General features: G+C 42.6%; 2 protein-coding genes across 2 annotated transcripts in view; one reads left to right on the forward strand and one right to left on the reverse strand.

The window, feature by feature from the left end:
- The window catches only part of ABCC3 (ATP binding cassette subfamily C member 3), a 46,593-nt gene extending 39,634 nt beyond the window's left edge, over nucleotides 1-6,959 (forward strand). Inside the window, exons 24-31 of the mRNA XM_027691833.1 lie at nucleotides 578-777; nucleotides 881-1,007; nucleotides 1,841-1,942; nucleotides 2,920-3,066; nucleotides 4,001-4,159; nucleotides 4,535-4,701; nucleotides 5,686-5,880; nucleotides 6,525-6,959. Coding sequence (XP_027547634.1) covers nucleotides 578-777; nucleotides 881-1,007; nucleotides 1,841-1,942; nucleotides 2,920-3,066; nucleotides 4,001-4,159; nucleotides 4,535-4,701; nucleotides 5,686-5,880; nucleotides 6,525-6,633 — 1,206 coding nt within the window. The 3' untranslated portion in view covers nucleotides 6,634-6,959. The remainder of the gene's footprint in view (nucleotides 1-577; nucleotides 778-880; nucleotides 1,008-1,840; nucleotides 1,943-2,919; nucleotides 3,067-4,000; nucleotides 4,160-4,534; nucleotides 4,702-5,685; nucleotides 5,881-6,524) is intronic.
- A 1,956-nt stretch (nucleotides 6,960-8,915) lies between these two features.
- On the reverse strand, nucleotides 8,916-15,680 carry ANKRD40 (ankyrin repeat domain 40). The gene is made up of 5 exons (XM_027691585.1): nucleotides 15,429-15,680; nucleotides 13,759-13,907; nucleotides 12,272-12,745; nucleotides 11,238-11,419; nucleotides 8,916-10,083 (listed from the first exon to the last, which is right to left on the reverse strand). Exons 1-5 carry the CDS (start codon nucleotides 15,569-15,571, stop codon nucleotides 9,943-9,945), a joined length of 1,089 nt encoding a protein of 362 aa, XP_027547386.1. The 5' UTR covers nucleotides 15,572-15,680; the 3' UTR covers nucleotides 8,916-9,942.
- Nucleotides 15,681-16,400: the final 720 nt, after the last annotated feature.

Below are 16,400 nucleotides of genomic sequence, written 5' to 3' on the forward strand. Positions count from 1 at the left end.
AATGTCCTGTGAGATGTGGTCATGAAATAAATAGGCATAACCTTTTCTAGCTTTTAAGTATTAAAAAGTAAGCCTACTGCTAGAGACAGAGCTGCAATGCATATCAGTATATTAAAGTGTGAATATATTTGACATACTGACAAGTTTTTAAGGTGGTGAGGAGGTAGAATGTCGAAAATAGAAAGCAACAATTGTATTGATTTCTGAGTGAAAATGAAGCGTATTTTATAGACTGTGAATAGAGACATTATAATGGAGGTGCCAATGCACACTCTGTTTTCTTGGAAAATAAGGCTTCTACAGATGGATCCATTTTGTTAGGTTATATTAGCTAAATTTAAAGGGACATAAATAAATTCAGCTTACAGTCTACAGAAATTGCAGTTACTCCGTGCTCTGTTGTGGAAAGAAACAAAGATAACTTTCTTGAAATTCTTCTTAATTATAGAAGACATTTCAGAGGGTTGAAGTGCATTAGTAACAATCTCCTTTAAATCCTTAACCTAAGAAATTCTTCACTGTTAATTAAAAGAGACATTATTTCACGTACCCTTCAATTTTCTCTGAAAAATGGCAGCGATTCTACGTCGCCACCTCCCGCCAGCTGAAGCGCCTGGAGTCCGTGAGCAGATCTCCCATCTACTCCCACTTCTCAGAGACAGTGTCAGGGGCCAGTGTCATCAGAGCCTACAGGAGAGTGAAGGCCTTTGTAGACATCAGTGATCTGAAGGTGGATGAAAATCAGAAGAGTTACTACCCTGGGATAGTATCAAACAGGTAACAGGCACATCATTTCTTGTTTCCACTTAGATAATCCCGTGTTTGCAAAACTGGTCCAAGCAACCCTTTGCCTCTGTACTTACACCTGCCTTCTCCCCAGGTGGCTGGGCATTCGAGTTGAGTTCGTGGGGAACTGCATTGTCCTTTTTGCTGCCCTTTTTGCTGTGATTGGTAGAAACAGCCTGAATGCTGGCCTGGTGGGACTGTCAGTGTCTTATGCGCTACAGGTACATGTTACAGCTTTCTGCTCATTGGTGGGTTTGCATTTTTGTAGATTATATAGATATATTAGCAATACTTTAAGTGCTTGTTAAAGCTGAAGTTAATAAGGAAATAATAAAAATGAGTTGTGGGATGTCTGGAAACTAGAGAGTTACAGTGAAGGCTGGCAGACCATCAGCAAGCTCACATGCAGTAGGATTTCAGGGCACTTAGAGAGCATCAACACTGTTCTGTACCCCAGTATCCCCAGCACTGACACACAGGAAGCTCAGGAAGTGTCAGGTGCACCCACCAAGAACAGGTCATTTGGGCAGCACGGGTTTAACATGTCCTGCATCATTCCTGCTACGTAGCATATTGGTGTGTCCAGGCAATCACAGGCAGATCAGTAGGATTCATAATCAGAAGAGGTAAACTATACTGACCCAAGCTGTGGACAGTTCAGCAGATTTAATGGCCTCACTCTTGCCAGAAGAATTTTAGATACCATGAGTGTGCAGGATTGGTGATACGAGTTTCCCAGTGAGACCCATGATTTGGGGAATGACTGCCAACCAACTTTTTTTGAGAGGGCCATGTGTTAAATCATTGTGGGAGGCATGTGCTTCTTCACATGAGTACCTGATAATCTGTAGACTCCTTGTCCCAGTAACTGTATTAACATCAATGCAAAGGCAATTATTTCATTTGTAATATGAATGTGAATCCACGTCTTAATAGCAGTGTCTGCTGTTGCTGTTATTATTGTTGTTGTGGTTGTTGTTGTTGCTGTTGTTATTATTAGTAGTCTATCTGTTGTTCCTCTGGGGGTGATATTTTATTCCTTGTCTTCTCCAAGGTGACCTTGTCTCTGAATTGGATGGTCCGAATGACTTCTGAACTTGAAACTAACATTGTGGCTGTGGAAAGAATAAAAGAATATTCAGAAACTGAAACAGAGGTCAGCTGCCAAGGGTCAAGTGTACTCAGCAACAACCATGGTGAAATTTTAATGCACACATTTACATGGTCTTTCTTCAGACTCCTGAGAGACAGTTCCTGCTCTGAGAGTTATCATTTAACCTGAACAAATGTCATGCTCTGAACTGTAATTTATGCTATCACAGCTCCAAATTGTTATTGCTGTCATGCAGCCTGTGCTTAGCATCTCATTTTCTGCTGCTGTGAGTGGCTAGCACAGGAGATAAGTTTCACATCAGAATCTTGGTCCCTTTGGGTTTGAAGTGTTTGATGCACAGTCTTACCTGCGTGACTGGTGCTGTGATCCTGCCAGTGAGCACAGCTCCAGTACAATTATCAGGCCTTGCACGTGTTTTCAATAGTATTTCTGTTTAATCAACTTAATCAGTCCTCACCTCCCATGAGAGAAGAACATCTCTAGGAACACTGTACTGCTAATCCAGGAAAAGCATCCAATCATCTGCCTTTGTTGCCAAAGACTTTTGAAGGTGGCAGATGGAGCTATGCCAGGAAAGCTGCTGCTCTCTGGACACACTGGGGTTTGTTAGCCCTGTGTACATACTAAGAACTAGGAAATGGAGGACCTGAGGAGAGCTCCAGTGTGTGGTTCTGGAGATCAAGTGTTTAATCTGGAAGCTAAAAGGAAGCTAGACAAGGTGCATGATACATGTTATAAACCAGAGCTCAAGCTGGCAGGAAACCAGCAGTGTTCTATTAAAGTTAATAGGAAAAAATTATATCCATTGAGGATCTAGCCCTTTGTGCTCAGACTTTTTTTCCTGTAAACTTCACATCAAAGACAAATGGGTAGATACTTGGAACCCATGTTTTTCCTTCATTATTATAAATCTATTTGATAATGGATATTTGATTTATCAGTTTAAATGTTTGTACCTGTGTTTGAATTTTTTTTTCCTTAAGCCTTTGTGAGACATTTCTGACTTGTGTTTTCCTTAGGCTCCCTGGATCATTGAAGGCAAGAGTCCCCCAGAAGACTGGCCATCCAAGGGAGAGCTGGAGTTTGTGAATTACTCAGTGAGGTACAGGAAGGGTCTGGATCTGGTGCTGAAGGGGATAAACCTCCAAGTCCATGGTGGGGAAAAGGTGAGTTACCAGCTGGATGTCTTTGGTAGAACTTTGTTCTGAGCCTCCAGTGACAACCATGGAGTAGAGAAGAGGGTCTACAAGCACATTGACCCCAGTAGAGACCTCCTCCAGCTGGCAATGCAGGAGCAGCAGTGACAACTGTGCTGTCCTTGTGCCAGCATCCTGCAGGCTGGAAGCAGAAGCACCAATTGCATGGGACTTTCTGGACTTTCCAAGTTCATTTGGCAACAGGCTCCCATACACTGTGTAGGAAGTACCAGTGCAAGTGACAAAAATTCAGTGACAAGAACACTTTTCTGAAGCAGTGCAGATGGGAGAAGGAATTCCAGCTTTTTCTGCTCTCTGACTTTCCCCATGAATTTTTTGGCATGCAAGAAAATGACATTCTTTGCTTTCTTAATCAGGAAATGGTCTTTCTTCTGAGAGATTCATTTCTTCATGCTTCATTGGAAAGTTCTGGGGTTTGCCTGCTGGTGACAGAGCAATTAGCATGGGAAAGTCCTCCCCTGAACAGGCTGTTATTAAAAGAGAAGAGAATTATCCTTATACTAGACAGACAAGATGACAGCATCCTTCTGGCATGGAGATACTCATACTTACCATGAAGTATGACCCAAAAGTCTTTGTTTCTTGTCCTTGAGTGACTGGACTCCTACCATGGGCACTCCAACTAATCACCCAAAGTTACACAGAATGGCTCTAGGCCTGTACATATTGTTATGGAATATTATTCCAATTACAGGAATGACCATAAGTACTTTACAGTGTATTCCCAGGATTACTAGTAAAGGAATGTTCCATTCTTTCTTAGATTCAGATATTGTGTCAAACCTCTTCAAGGAATATTAGGGGGTTGTCTTGGGGTTTTTTTGCTGGGTGTTGTTTTCCTCTTAACCATATGCTTTGTTGTTAAACCTGCAATTTGTTGTAGATTGGAATTGTTGGCAGAACCGGAGCAGGGAAGTCCTCCATGACGCTCTGTCTCTTTAGGATCCTGGAAGCTGTAAAAGGGGAAATTAAAATTGATGGCGTGAAAATTTCAGAAATTGGTCTCCATGACCTTCGATCGAGGCTAACAATTATTCCTCAGGTACTGTTTCTATGTGTCACAGGAAAGGAAGGATCTCTAACAGCTTAACAAACTGTAAATAATGGTTTATCCACAGAGGAAAATGCTTTGTTACACTTAGAAAATTGTTTCAGAAAAACAAACTGTTTATACTTTAAGTGGTTCTGTCTCCCCCACCTTATAGGCTGATGCTGGGTGATAAAACAGGATTTAGGATAAACCATCTTTACAGTTGGAACTTGAAGTGTGTATAATGTAATGTGTTGTCAGAGTGGATGGGGTTAGGAAGTGGCCTCCCTGCAATGCAATGGAGACCTCAAAGTAACTCGTAGTATCTAAAACATAGTATTAAAACTGCTAAAACACTTGTCTAATGAGAACTGGCTTTATATCCAGGATCCTGTTCTCTTTTCTGGAACATTGAGGATGAACCTGGACCCATTTAATAAGTATTCAGATGAGGAAATATGGAAAGCCCTTGAACTGTCTCATTTGAAGAGGTTTGTCAGCAGTCAGCCGTCCATGCTGGACTATGAGTGCTCAGAGGGTGGAGAGAACCTCAGGTAAGGAATGCTTGAACTAGGACACACACTGAGCTCTCCTTCAGCTGTGGCAGTGTGGGACACCTGAGCACAGGCTGACACTGTGGTCTGGTGTGTCTGAAATGGTTTAGCCCCCTATTCCTTTTCCAAGAAAGCCGCTAAGGTTCAAACATTTGCCTCCTGTTCTGCCTCTGCCACAAACGATTTGATTCTTCTTTGCTTCCAGGAAGGATTTTTCCCAAACTAAAATCCCATCTTATCAGTAGAGAAAGAAGTTTCAGGATGACAAGATAGTAGGGACAGGCAGTCCTTTAACACAGTTTGGTAGGAAGAGAAATGCCCTGATAACATACACAACTGTTGTGCTGAATAAGAGTCCTCTGCCTGACACTTTAGCAATGTTTATTTTCCATTACTATTTGGAAGACTCATGAAGACATGACTGGGGATGATAAAAATGCCATGTTTTGATATGCTTCATTGGCTTCCGAGGCTGTGGTGTCACCAGATTATGCCTGTGATGAATGTTCAGCTCCTTCCTCATCCTGCAGACACTCAGACAAAGACTAAGCCTAGGCTGTGTTTGTGGCAGAGGAGGAAGTCTGGCTGCCCATATATATACATATATTATTTTTGTTATGGTAGAAAGGATTTGCAGCCTCATAACTTTTTTTTCCTTTTTATTAGCTTTTTTTTTTTTAAACAACTCACAATGTTGTTAGAACTTTGAGTGTTTCTGAGAGCTTGAGCAGAAGCATTGTCATCATTAGTTGCCCTGGCTTTTGTCATGATGATAAAAGGGACGTTTGGTGGCTCTGCCAGCACTGGGTCAGGCAGTAACATATCACTCAGTGCTGGCATGCTGCAACCTGTGGGTATTTAGCAAGGCTGCTTGCTAAACATTCTGGGGTTTTTTGGGTAACTTCACCCAGTGAGTGACCTGCTCCAGCACGGGTGATTGTGAGCAGCAGGGCCTCGCTGGTGACAGCCTGTGCGTGTTTGCAGCGTTGGCCAGAGGCAGCTCGTGTGCCTGGCCAGGGCCCTCCTGCGCAAGACCAGGATCCTGATCCTGGACGAGGCGACGGCGGCCATCGACCTGGAGACGGACGATCTCATCCAGATGACAATCCGGACCCAGTTTGAGGACTGCACGGTGCTGACCATCGCACACAGGCTGAACACCATCATGGATTACACGAGGTACAATCTCTCTGTGGTGTGTGTGGGGGAGACTCGTGGGTTTGCTGGGGATGTGAGGCAGCACCTGAAGGGGTCGGGTTTGTCCCTAGATAGGCACACTGATGCTCTTGCTGGGCAGTATGTAAGCAATGATGTTTAAGCCATATAATCCCAGAATATCCAGTCCTGACTTTGGCTCTGTTGGCGTAAGAAACAGGTTCTATATTCAGTAACCAGAGCTGTGCAGGTGACACTGCCCAGCTGCACTCCTGGCACTGTCAGGAAGCTTATGCAGCCTTGTTAAACCAGCAGCTGCTGTAACTTTTTCACTAACAGCATGTCATATTAATTACTTGAAAATATATTAGTGTACTTCATGAGCTTTTATCTCCTTGGCTCTCTGGAACTGTATTTTTGATTCCAGAACTACCAGCATGACACCTTTTCCCCTCTTATTGACCCAGGAGATAGTGACTGCCCTGTACCTTTTTTAGCCAAACAGCAGCTCAGGGAGAATGTTTGTCATCTATGTGAAAATAATTGAGGAAAACAAAGGTGAGGCAAAGATTAGAGCAGTTTGCTTTGTGATAAAAACAGGTATCACATTTCTTGCGAGGAATTCTCTGACACATCTTCCCCCCTGCCTCCTATTTTGTTTTTCACAGGGTTCTTGTTCTAGACAATGGAACCATAGCTGAATTTGACACACCTGCAAACCTTATAGCAGCAAAGGGCATTTTCTACAGTATGGCCAAAGATGCTGGACTGGCATGAAGAGAAGACCCCTTGGGTTTTGGTTTGGTGTTTTTTTTAATATTACTGACTTGCCACAAAAGTGACTTGTGAATGTACTGTAATTTTACAAAACATTTTTTGTAGTAGACTCAACTTGTGATATGTGAACAAAGTATTTTACAATTACAAGGACCAGAAAGTGAATTTTATATTTTTAAATATTTTCTATATACATAAAGTATTTTATTATATGCTTTTTTTTTCCCAAAGAAGGCCAAACATTCTGCCAAGAAAATGTATGTACTGCAGGGCAATAAGTACTGCATTCAGGTTTGTAATTAGTAAATTATATTAATGGTACAAAATACACCTGGTTTGTGTGTTTTCTGCATAAGGATTCATTGGGTATGAAGTGGAAAACAGGCCCAGTTAAGTCATGACTCAGCTGAATAATAGTGAAATGATGTGTAACCTCTGAGTGGTTCCAAGCTATTCCTTTCAATATTTCCCCAGGGCAAGGAAGTTGAATGTTGCAGCTTCCAGGCTGTGAGCTATCCCAGGACCTTTGGGATGCCTGCCCAGGGCAACTTTGGCATTATAAAATTCCTCTTCAGCATAAGAAGTAACATGTATTTAAAACTAAACCTACAAATGGTTTCACATAAATCATTAACCACACAATTTTTTCCAATTCAGTAGGCTCCACACAAGGCTACAGGGACATGATTGGCACAGAAGTACTAGAATTTTGCTGTATCTCTCTTAGGTATGGAGCCACTATGAGTAAGTCTCCACTTTAGCTGAACGTGCATGCTGAGCTGGTGTGTATTTAGTTTATCTCGTCCAACCCCTTAATCACCTGAAATAATGTGTGATTTGTTTTACAGAAGTAAATATCTATTTTATTACTGGTAACCAGCCCTCCTCAGATGAAAGGAGTCCTCTGTTCAAACAGTATTTGCTGCTAGAACCTCTTTTGCTTTAGTTGTTTTCTTCCTACACCAAGCACTCCAGAAACCCATTGGCAAGAAAAAATTTTACCAGGAGTAAAGCGCAGAAAAACTTTGGGAAGACAAAAATAATCATTTATTAATCCTTACAAATTATACTTCTTAAATAGAAACACGAATCTGCAGCCAAGCATTCATTAGACATTAACATTTCATATAGCAGAGGACAAAGCAATGAATTATTTATCACACACAGAATGTAGTGGTTATACACTGATGGGATTGTCAGGAGTGCTAATAGTGTCTTCAGTGTATAAACTGCATAAAACATAAAACTATTCCTGGGAATGCATAGATAGGGGTCAGCATTTGTGCAAGATCATTGACCCAACAGCCAAGCTTTCCTCTGGTGGCTCTGGCTGGTTAACCCTGGTACCCTCCTGATTCAGCTGGTGTTCAGACCATGCCTGACCCATCCTGTGCTGTGTGCCAGGGAGAAAGCAACAGCCAGGGTGATGCAAGGAACGATGATTTTGTTATTCCATTCTACAGAAGTTAATATTCCACCAGAAATCTGATATAAAAACCATATATTGCCAATGCCTCGGGCCGTTTGACCTCCAGCGCTTTTGCAGAAGAGGCTGTTTTGATGCGACAAAATGTTCTATATTCACCTCAGGAGACTGAACTTCAGCCGAGTGAACTGGCACAGAGGAAATTGGGGTGTTTGCACCGATGTGTGTTGCCAGTGAGCAGCGGGCATCCCGCGGACGGCAGGCTGGGAGCGGGCTCCCTCTTGTGTGCTCAGTCCCTGCTGCAGGAGCTGCTCCCTGCGCTCAAAGCGCTCCCGCTGGGGCAGAGCAGCGAGCACGGCCCGGGTCGGGTGAGTTCCCGTGGCATTGGCTGTGATACAGGTGGCTGCTCTCCTTCACTCTGAGAAAGGGGCCGAGGCCGAGGTTGGTGCCCGGCCCCAGTCAGGGGGAATCACCTGGAGCAGTCGGAGTTCCCGATGCAGCGCTGGCCTTGGCATCGCCTCCGGCTGGTCTGGGAGGCTCCCAGCTCAGCACACCTCTGCTATCAGGCAGGTACAGACACTGTACAGCTCTGAACTCTTAGACAAGACAAAGATAAATTCCTTTGGTTGCTGCAGTTTCCAAAGAAACTGGGGGGAGGGAAGGGGAAGACGAAGACACAGGAAAATTCAGTCCAGTTTGGTGTGTTCTGTTTGCCTGTTACATGTGATACTTTAGTTTGCTCATCTAATCCACAGCACCCACTTTTCACTTAAGCTACGAGAGAACTCTTCATCAAATACAAGTGGAGAGACTAAATACTAAAATCCTAAAAAAAAAATCAGGTAAAATCCAGCTCTTAAATACTTTTCAATTTCTTTATTCCAGAATTTCACAGCAAATAAGTCAAATTCTGAATTTTAAGTAACTGTGTTTTTGTTTTTTTTCAGTAAACAACATGGGTAAACACAAGTCATAGGGAAAAAAATAAAATACATTGCATAGGAACACAGGAAGATTTAATATCAGCCCAGAAATCACTGGGCACTTCACTAGTTTCTTTTTACACAGGCAACTTTATAGGTTCAAGATGCAATCTTTCTCAGGAATGCAGAGGCAAAAGGAAAATAAAATTACAATTTTGTGCTTTTAAAAGGGGAAATTAAAGCAGCATTGGAGAAATGTCAATACAGTAAGAAGAATAGGATTTTAAATTGCACATGTCAATGCTATATATTGACAGACAACAATAAAAGGGATTTTGGTTGAGAGCATATTTATTATTTGGATAATTACTATCACCTTTATTTTTAACCTGAGAAATGGGGAAAAGTGTAAACAGGGATTAAGAAATCACAGGTAATAAGTCACTTGATAGTATTTAAACAAGACATAGTTTTGTGCTTCTTCCACACATTTAAACCCTTCTGTTTTTTTCCTTCTAAGTAAGATATGACTTAATATACACAATCTAAAAAGGGAATATTAATGGTAATGGACTCAGTACAAATACTAAATGGGCTTCGTGGCAGGTTCTTTAGCTTGAGTACCTCTGCTATTTTATAGCAAACAAATTATTAGAACAGCTTAAGGTAAGCCTTTCCCTGAGAGCTGCTAACTCTGCAGTGTTTGAAGATTATCTTTTTGTAAGGAAAAGTGTTGCATTAACAGATAGTTCTGCCAATACTTCCTTTGCATTGAGCTACTTTCATATCAGACTCACTACTCTTAGATTAACTAGAAGCTGTAACTGTGCATAACCACTTTAATTTATTTCCAGGTTAACAAAATAGATTTTTTTCACATCATTAGCCCTTATAGATATTGTATTTCAAACTTATTTTTAAAATGAGAGATACAAATATTTTGTTTTATTCCTTGAACAATTAGTATGTAAGTTCTGATGCCTTCTTGTTGTAACCACTCTGTTCAGAAAGTGTTGGGACTCTGAAAAGTAAGTTTTTGTCGCTCACTGTTAGAACAAGCTCCAATTCTTGGAAATCCTGTAGCCTTGCAACATCTTTGTCCTTTAAATAAATAAAATAAGTAGTTAGGTGATAGTGTCTGTTAATTTTGCAGAGGTAGGTTAAAACTATCTCATACTAACACAAGTATGTATCTGTATTTAAGACGATTCTTTACAGTAAGCTGGAAAGCAGACATCCTGTTGCATCTTATATTTATTCTGGGATCCTATTCAGCTACTCACTTAAGTCTATTTTTAGAAGGAATGCAACACTGATGGTGAGTGCAAGTGATTAGAGGAATTGCACTTGTCAAGACCTACTGCATGCCACCCAACTCCTCTTTTTTTTCCTGCTTGGTAATTCTTAGAAGCTCATGAATTGATTCTTGCATCTACCAAAGAAGGTCCTGCATGCAGCTTCCTCCAGAGCAGCCCACTAAGGCCAGCTCTGGGCCCCCCACAGCCCTGCTCTGCTGCCAACAGCACGACACAGAACTAGGTTTTTGTCACCTCAAGGAACAGTAAGTGTCCTGAAGTGATCAGAGCTAGAAATAATAACTCCTTTCAACAGTAACTGAAGTTGGCAAGTGACAGAATTCCTTGTGTCTTTTTCTTTTCTCTCCACTTCTTGACTAACACAGAATAAGTCATCCTATAGTCAGTGAAGATGCAGCAGGGTGAAGTCTATTAATCTAGTCCTAATCAGATTTGGCCCACGAGTGACGCCAACAATGCTCTGCAAGGATTTCAGAGTGAAAGAGAGGTCAGTGGTGAGTCGGTAAAACAGGTCAGCAGGTGCCTTTTGTGTTTGCTGCAGGGGTAAATGTCACTGAAGTAAGGACAGTTCTGTTCAGAGACCTCACTGAGTAATTCTGAAACATCTCTCTCTGTGCAAGGACTCCAGCCAGGCCTTGATGAACTTGCAGAGTTCGGCTGAGTTCTGCAGGCCTTTTAAATGCTGATGGCAGCTCACAAAACCAGGTATTAATTGGGTTCAACACCAAATGGTTATGAAAAGAAACTTTGAGAGCCTTTTTACTTGACAAAAAACCAAAACAACTGCTGAGTGTTGGAAGTTGAAGGAAGGTTTTTCATTTTGTTTTTCTTTTTTTTCCAACATGGGCCTATGCAGGTGACCAACAAATTATCCCTTTATAACAGTAATCTAAAAATATTTTTTATAAGTTATTGCACTTCAAAATGCAGAGTTCTTACCTTTCTTAACATTGTATTTGGTAATTTTCTGATCTTCTGTACGTGCTCGGGGTTCACACCCAGCTCATGGCAACTCACTCGGAGCAGTTCCTTGTAGGTCAGTTCTTGTCTGTCCAGTTCAATTTCAATGAAGTCATTTTCTCTAAGATTAGGGTTTTGTATTCTAACTTTAAGCACCAGTTCTATTAGAAATAAAAAGGCTTATTAATAGGCAGATGTATAAAGGAATTGGAAACTACAGACTAACTTTTAAATACTTCTGTGTTCTATTAACCTTGTTCGTGTCGTTTGTAACAACACGTGAATACTTGGAAAGCAAAAACTGGAACTGAATGACCACAGTTTTCATTACATTGACTTTCATCAACCTATATGAAAAAAATCATTACAAATCTAATGCAGTGTGTGTGTGCATGTCTGAGCCTTTGCATGAATACTCACCTTACTGGATTTAAGCCAACTTAACAGATTATACTGCTTATCAGTTTCCTGAGCAATCCAAGATTGCTTTTATTTACTCTTTTGGTCATCAGTTAAATTCTCATTGCCAACCCATGGCATCAGAACACCTTCTATTTCAAGAATTAAATTCTGAACAGAAAACTGGAATTGCAGATTTCCCTCTCTAGGTAGGCAAAGCTTCCCTGCAGAACTGGCAAATCCCAGAACAATTCAGCTCAAGACCTGGGTGCAGACTGAGCCATGTGAGGTTCTCTTGTGCTCACCAGCTGCATACTCACATTCTGTATTTGCAGCCTGGACTATGCTATTTAGAGAATTAGATTACCCTGGGGCCTGTATGCTTTTATGGCAATTGAGACAAACAGCAAATGTTTTCATCAATATTTTAATACCAGTTCCAGCAGAAACAGGATACCTGCATCTTTCATTCCCCACAAATATTTCATGAATGTCTAAGCACGGGAACCTGAAAATCTCTGGAAGTGCTGTGAATACGTGTGACCCTGATTAATCTGCACTGCCCAAAGTGACAGAAGATCTCAGATGAAGTGAGAGGAGACTTTTGCTGTTACCTTGCATACTGAGTGGAAAAGCTCCTGTGAAGAACACGGGCTGGAAGGCCGGCACAGGCCCCACGCAGGAGCCGTTCTCTTGCTGGGGCACGGACTGGTTGGATCCTGCCGGCGAAGGGGGGCCTCTGCTCCACGACAGCGGCCCCTGGTAAACAGGAGTTCTCTGGAGGACAGGATGTGAGCGTGGTGGCCCAGCAGGCCCTCGGGGCAGGGGTGGCACGTCCCCATTGGGACCCCCCTCGGGAGCAGCGTTCCTGTGCTGTAACGGCGCACGTCTGTAAGGATCCGCTTCAGGCACGGACAGAGAGTCAGCGTCGTGCGGTTCAGAATGGGAGAGATTCCCATTCACAGCGGGATCTGGAATGCTGCTACCCGTGGTGTTATAAACATAAGGGAAAGGTGGGTTAGCCAGGTAATTGGGGATGATTGGCAGGTCTGAATCTTGCTTTAGGTCCGGGAGTTCATCGTCTTCCACTGTAAAACAAACAAAACAACATTCTCTGAGACTTATCTTGGGGGAAAAAAGAATTATTGCTATTGCACTGCTTTATTTCTTTATTATTATTATTATAGGGAGGGAGTGGAGTGTTAAAAGCATCACAGGTTAAAAAATGTATCAGAAAGACCTGCATCTTTTTTTTCCACAGTAAACAGAACCGTGCTCAGGTGTTGCCATACAGTGAACACAAAAGCTGAGTCTGATTCTAGTAATTCTGGGGGTACTAATTCCTTCTAAATGCAGCAGTACTTCTGTTTTGGTTTGTTTAAATCCATAGCAGCGTGTTGTAACACAGTCTCTGGTGGTGTCATTTTCATAATGCATCAGGCAACAAAAAACAAAGGGTCGATATTAAGGCAGGGGATAAAGGGAAGGGAACATGCAGTACTGGGAGAGCTGCAGCATTACCCATTCAACAGCTGGGAGACAACAATGAAAACAAAACCAGACATGTGAGTACAAAGGGGAAGGGAGAGGTTGTTAATAGACCACATTTCAAATTACTTATCACCTCCAGCAGCAAATCCTATGCTGCTCCAGCAGTTACAAACAAGATAAAGATGCTCTACCAATGTCCTTTAATGAGCTGCTTATCTGAGCTGCTAATTTTCGATTTATTCAACACAGAACATCAGGGAAATTAGGTGCTGATCATATAAGGGCTTCCTACAAATTCAAGAGATTTTTCTCCCGTTGCCTTTTTAAAAGCAGGAAGCTGCATCTGTCTGCTGCATGGCATTCTTCAAAATAACAGTTTTTCTAATTTGTCAGTGTTTAGAAAAAAGTTTGGCTAGCTGGGTATGGAATTTGTTGGTAATCCTCTTTTCTTAAACTTTGTTTTCTTACCAAGTAAACACTAGAAATCAAGTATAGTTAGTACTGAAATCCAAACACAGTCTCTTCACATGCAAAACAAAGACTGGAGCACACATGCTTAAACAGCCCTTTACTAGTCCTTGATGGTCACATGGCACAGTCACTAGGTTACCTCCCAGCATCTTCTTGATCTCTCTCTTGGATGTTAACTGGGCTGGCCTCTCTCCTTTCTTGGTCAGGATGTCCTTGTCTGCTCCTGCGTGCAGCAGATAAGCCACCACGGCCGCGTGGTTCCGCTTACAGGCCCAGTGCAAACATGTCCTGCAGGTGGAAAACATTAATTCTGTGTCAAAGCAGATTCATTTCCACTCATTCTTGCTGCCTGTGAGAAGAACAAGACCTAATGCATGTCTAGCAAAATAGGTTTGAATTGCAAACTTCCTTGGAAATGTACGCTGGATTCAGAGCCTGCAATGGCACTTGCTGATGTCATTTTCCCTCGCTCTAATGCTCCTGAGACCAAGTTACCAAAGTAGTGTTTTTAAAGTTCAAGATCTTTTCAATTTGTCCTTTCTTAGGCTATAAACTTTGCTGGAAAATTAAATATAAAAAAGAAATCTTGTGCATGCCATCTTAATCTTTGAAAGAATCATCTGTACTTAAAATACTTCAAATGCTTGTCCATGTATGTATACATAATGTATTAGGGATACTTCCCTAGGATGCTATTTGTACTCTTTAATTAATGCTGTCAGCATAAGGACTTGCACTTTTGACAAGTAAATAATGGTTAAAATATTGTGTAGTTTCTCAGCACAGTTCTTTGCCCAGTTGCTATTTGCTGCACCACCAATTCCCCAGCTTTGATCTGCAGACAACTTTAGTTTTCTGCAATCTGTAACTGATGCACAGAACTGAATGCCTTTCTATGCTTTTTTAATTATTATTTGCAGTCACTGACTAGAGAGACATAGTAAGGAAACATCTTAAAAGCTACTAAACTTATTTAGTGCTTAGTATTGGGGACTTAGACTCACACATATAACTTGCTATACAGTCAGAACATCCTTTCCTATCCCAGCTTCTAGCGTTGTTTGACCTTTCTCCAGTTTTTATGTTTTAATTCTTTAGCTCCAGCTGAAGGAAACTTCAGAAAAATGAACACACTCAACCCTTCTCCAAGTTTATTTATTTTTAAGAATTAAAATAAAGATAAATAAACTTAGAGGGGAAAAATGTTTTAGTTGAAAGTCCAGCTTGAAAAAGCCTTTTCCACTTTGGGTTTTTTGCTTTGCTGTGGTTTGTGTGTCTATTACAGAACAGCCTTGGCTTTAGTGTCCTGAGGTGGATGTGAATGAGATGTCAAAACCAAAGCGTTTGTATACATCCTCTGAAACAGCCTGCAGGGTCCCTGCTTGAAAAGGAAAGCCATTTTCAAACTTGGTTTAGAGTAAATAATAAATATTTCTAGTTAGACATGAACACGTAAAGCTGAGGTTTCTGTTCTGACAGCCTCTGCTGTCTCAGGCTGAAGAAAAAAAATAATAAAAAAAAACCAAGCCACCAATATAAAGTAAGTACACAGTGACCTGGAGAAGGAGAAAAAATCAAACCCATCAATATAAAGTAAGTGCACAGTGACCCGGAGAAGCAGCGAACAGCGCAGGAGGTGGGATGGGGACCCTGTTTGTGACCCCGGTTATCAGCCGCACCTCCGGAACAGGCACCGCTCCACAGAGCGTTCCGCGGCGGATCGACCTTTTATTTCCTTCTCAATTTGCACCTCACGCGAAGAGCGAACCCGCGGGAGCGCCGGGGGGCTCGGGGAAGGGTGGCCCTTACCATCCGTTGACTTCGTTCTGGGAGTTGAGGCCGACCCCCAGCTCCACGAGCCGCCGCACTTCCTCCGCGTCCCCCAGCGCCGCCGCCTCCCGCAGCCGCTCCTGCCGCTCCCGCTCCGCCAGCTCCGCGCCCGCCTCCCGCATCCCCGCCGGCGCCGGGCCCAGCGCCGGGACCCTCGGCCCACACCCCCGCGATGGGGGAACCTATTGCCGGTGACAACCCGGCCCCGACAGCCGGTTCCGGCGCAGCGCAGGGCGGGCGGGGCGCGGCCGCTGCCGCTGGCCGGCGGGACGGGGCGCTCCCGCAGTCATTTAATATTATTTAACGTACAAATGCACAATAGAGGGTGTCTCCTGCCCTGCTTGTTGTCATTGCGCGCTCTGTAATCCTTAATAGAATGAGTCGTGGAATCGTAGAATGGTTTGAGTTGGAAGGGACCTTAAAGATCATCTCGTTCCACCTCCCCTCCCCCGCCATGGGCAGGGACACCTTCCACTAGATCAGGTTGCTCCAAGCCCCATCCAGCCTGGCTTTGAATACTTTCAGGGATTGGATATATTTCTAGCTCACTGAGTATCTCTGGTAATTTAAGTAAGATTCAGTTAATCCAGTGGTTTTACCCAGTTAAGGAAACAATGTTATTATCAAACAATGTTCTGCATTAGCCTGCTGCTAAAGAGGGTAAATAGAGGGATTCAGAAAAATTGGGTTTATCTACTGACTACCATGAAAGGAGGTACTGAAGAGATTTTTAAGATTATGAGGATTTGGGTTGGGAGGGACCTTGGGTTAGGAGGGACCTTAAAGATCATTGCATCCCAACCCCCTGCCATGGGCAGGGACACCTTTCACTAGACCAGGTTGCTCCAAGTCCTGTCCAGCCTGGCCTTGGACACTTCCACAGGAGCATCCTCTTGTTCTGCTTAGGAAACTCTCACCATCTTTGTGCATTCTCAGCAGAATCAATTAATC

Source organism: Neopelma chrysocephalum, unplaced genomic scaffold (genome assembly GCF_003984885.1).
Source record: "Neopelma chrysocephalum unplaced genomic scaffold, ASM398488v2 Primary Assembly neopelma1_84, whole genome shotgun sequence".
Taxonomy (NCBI): Eukaryota; Metazoa; Chordata; class Aves; order Passeriformes; family Pipridae; genus Neopelma; species Neopelma chrysocephalum.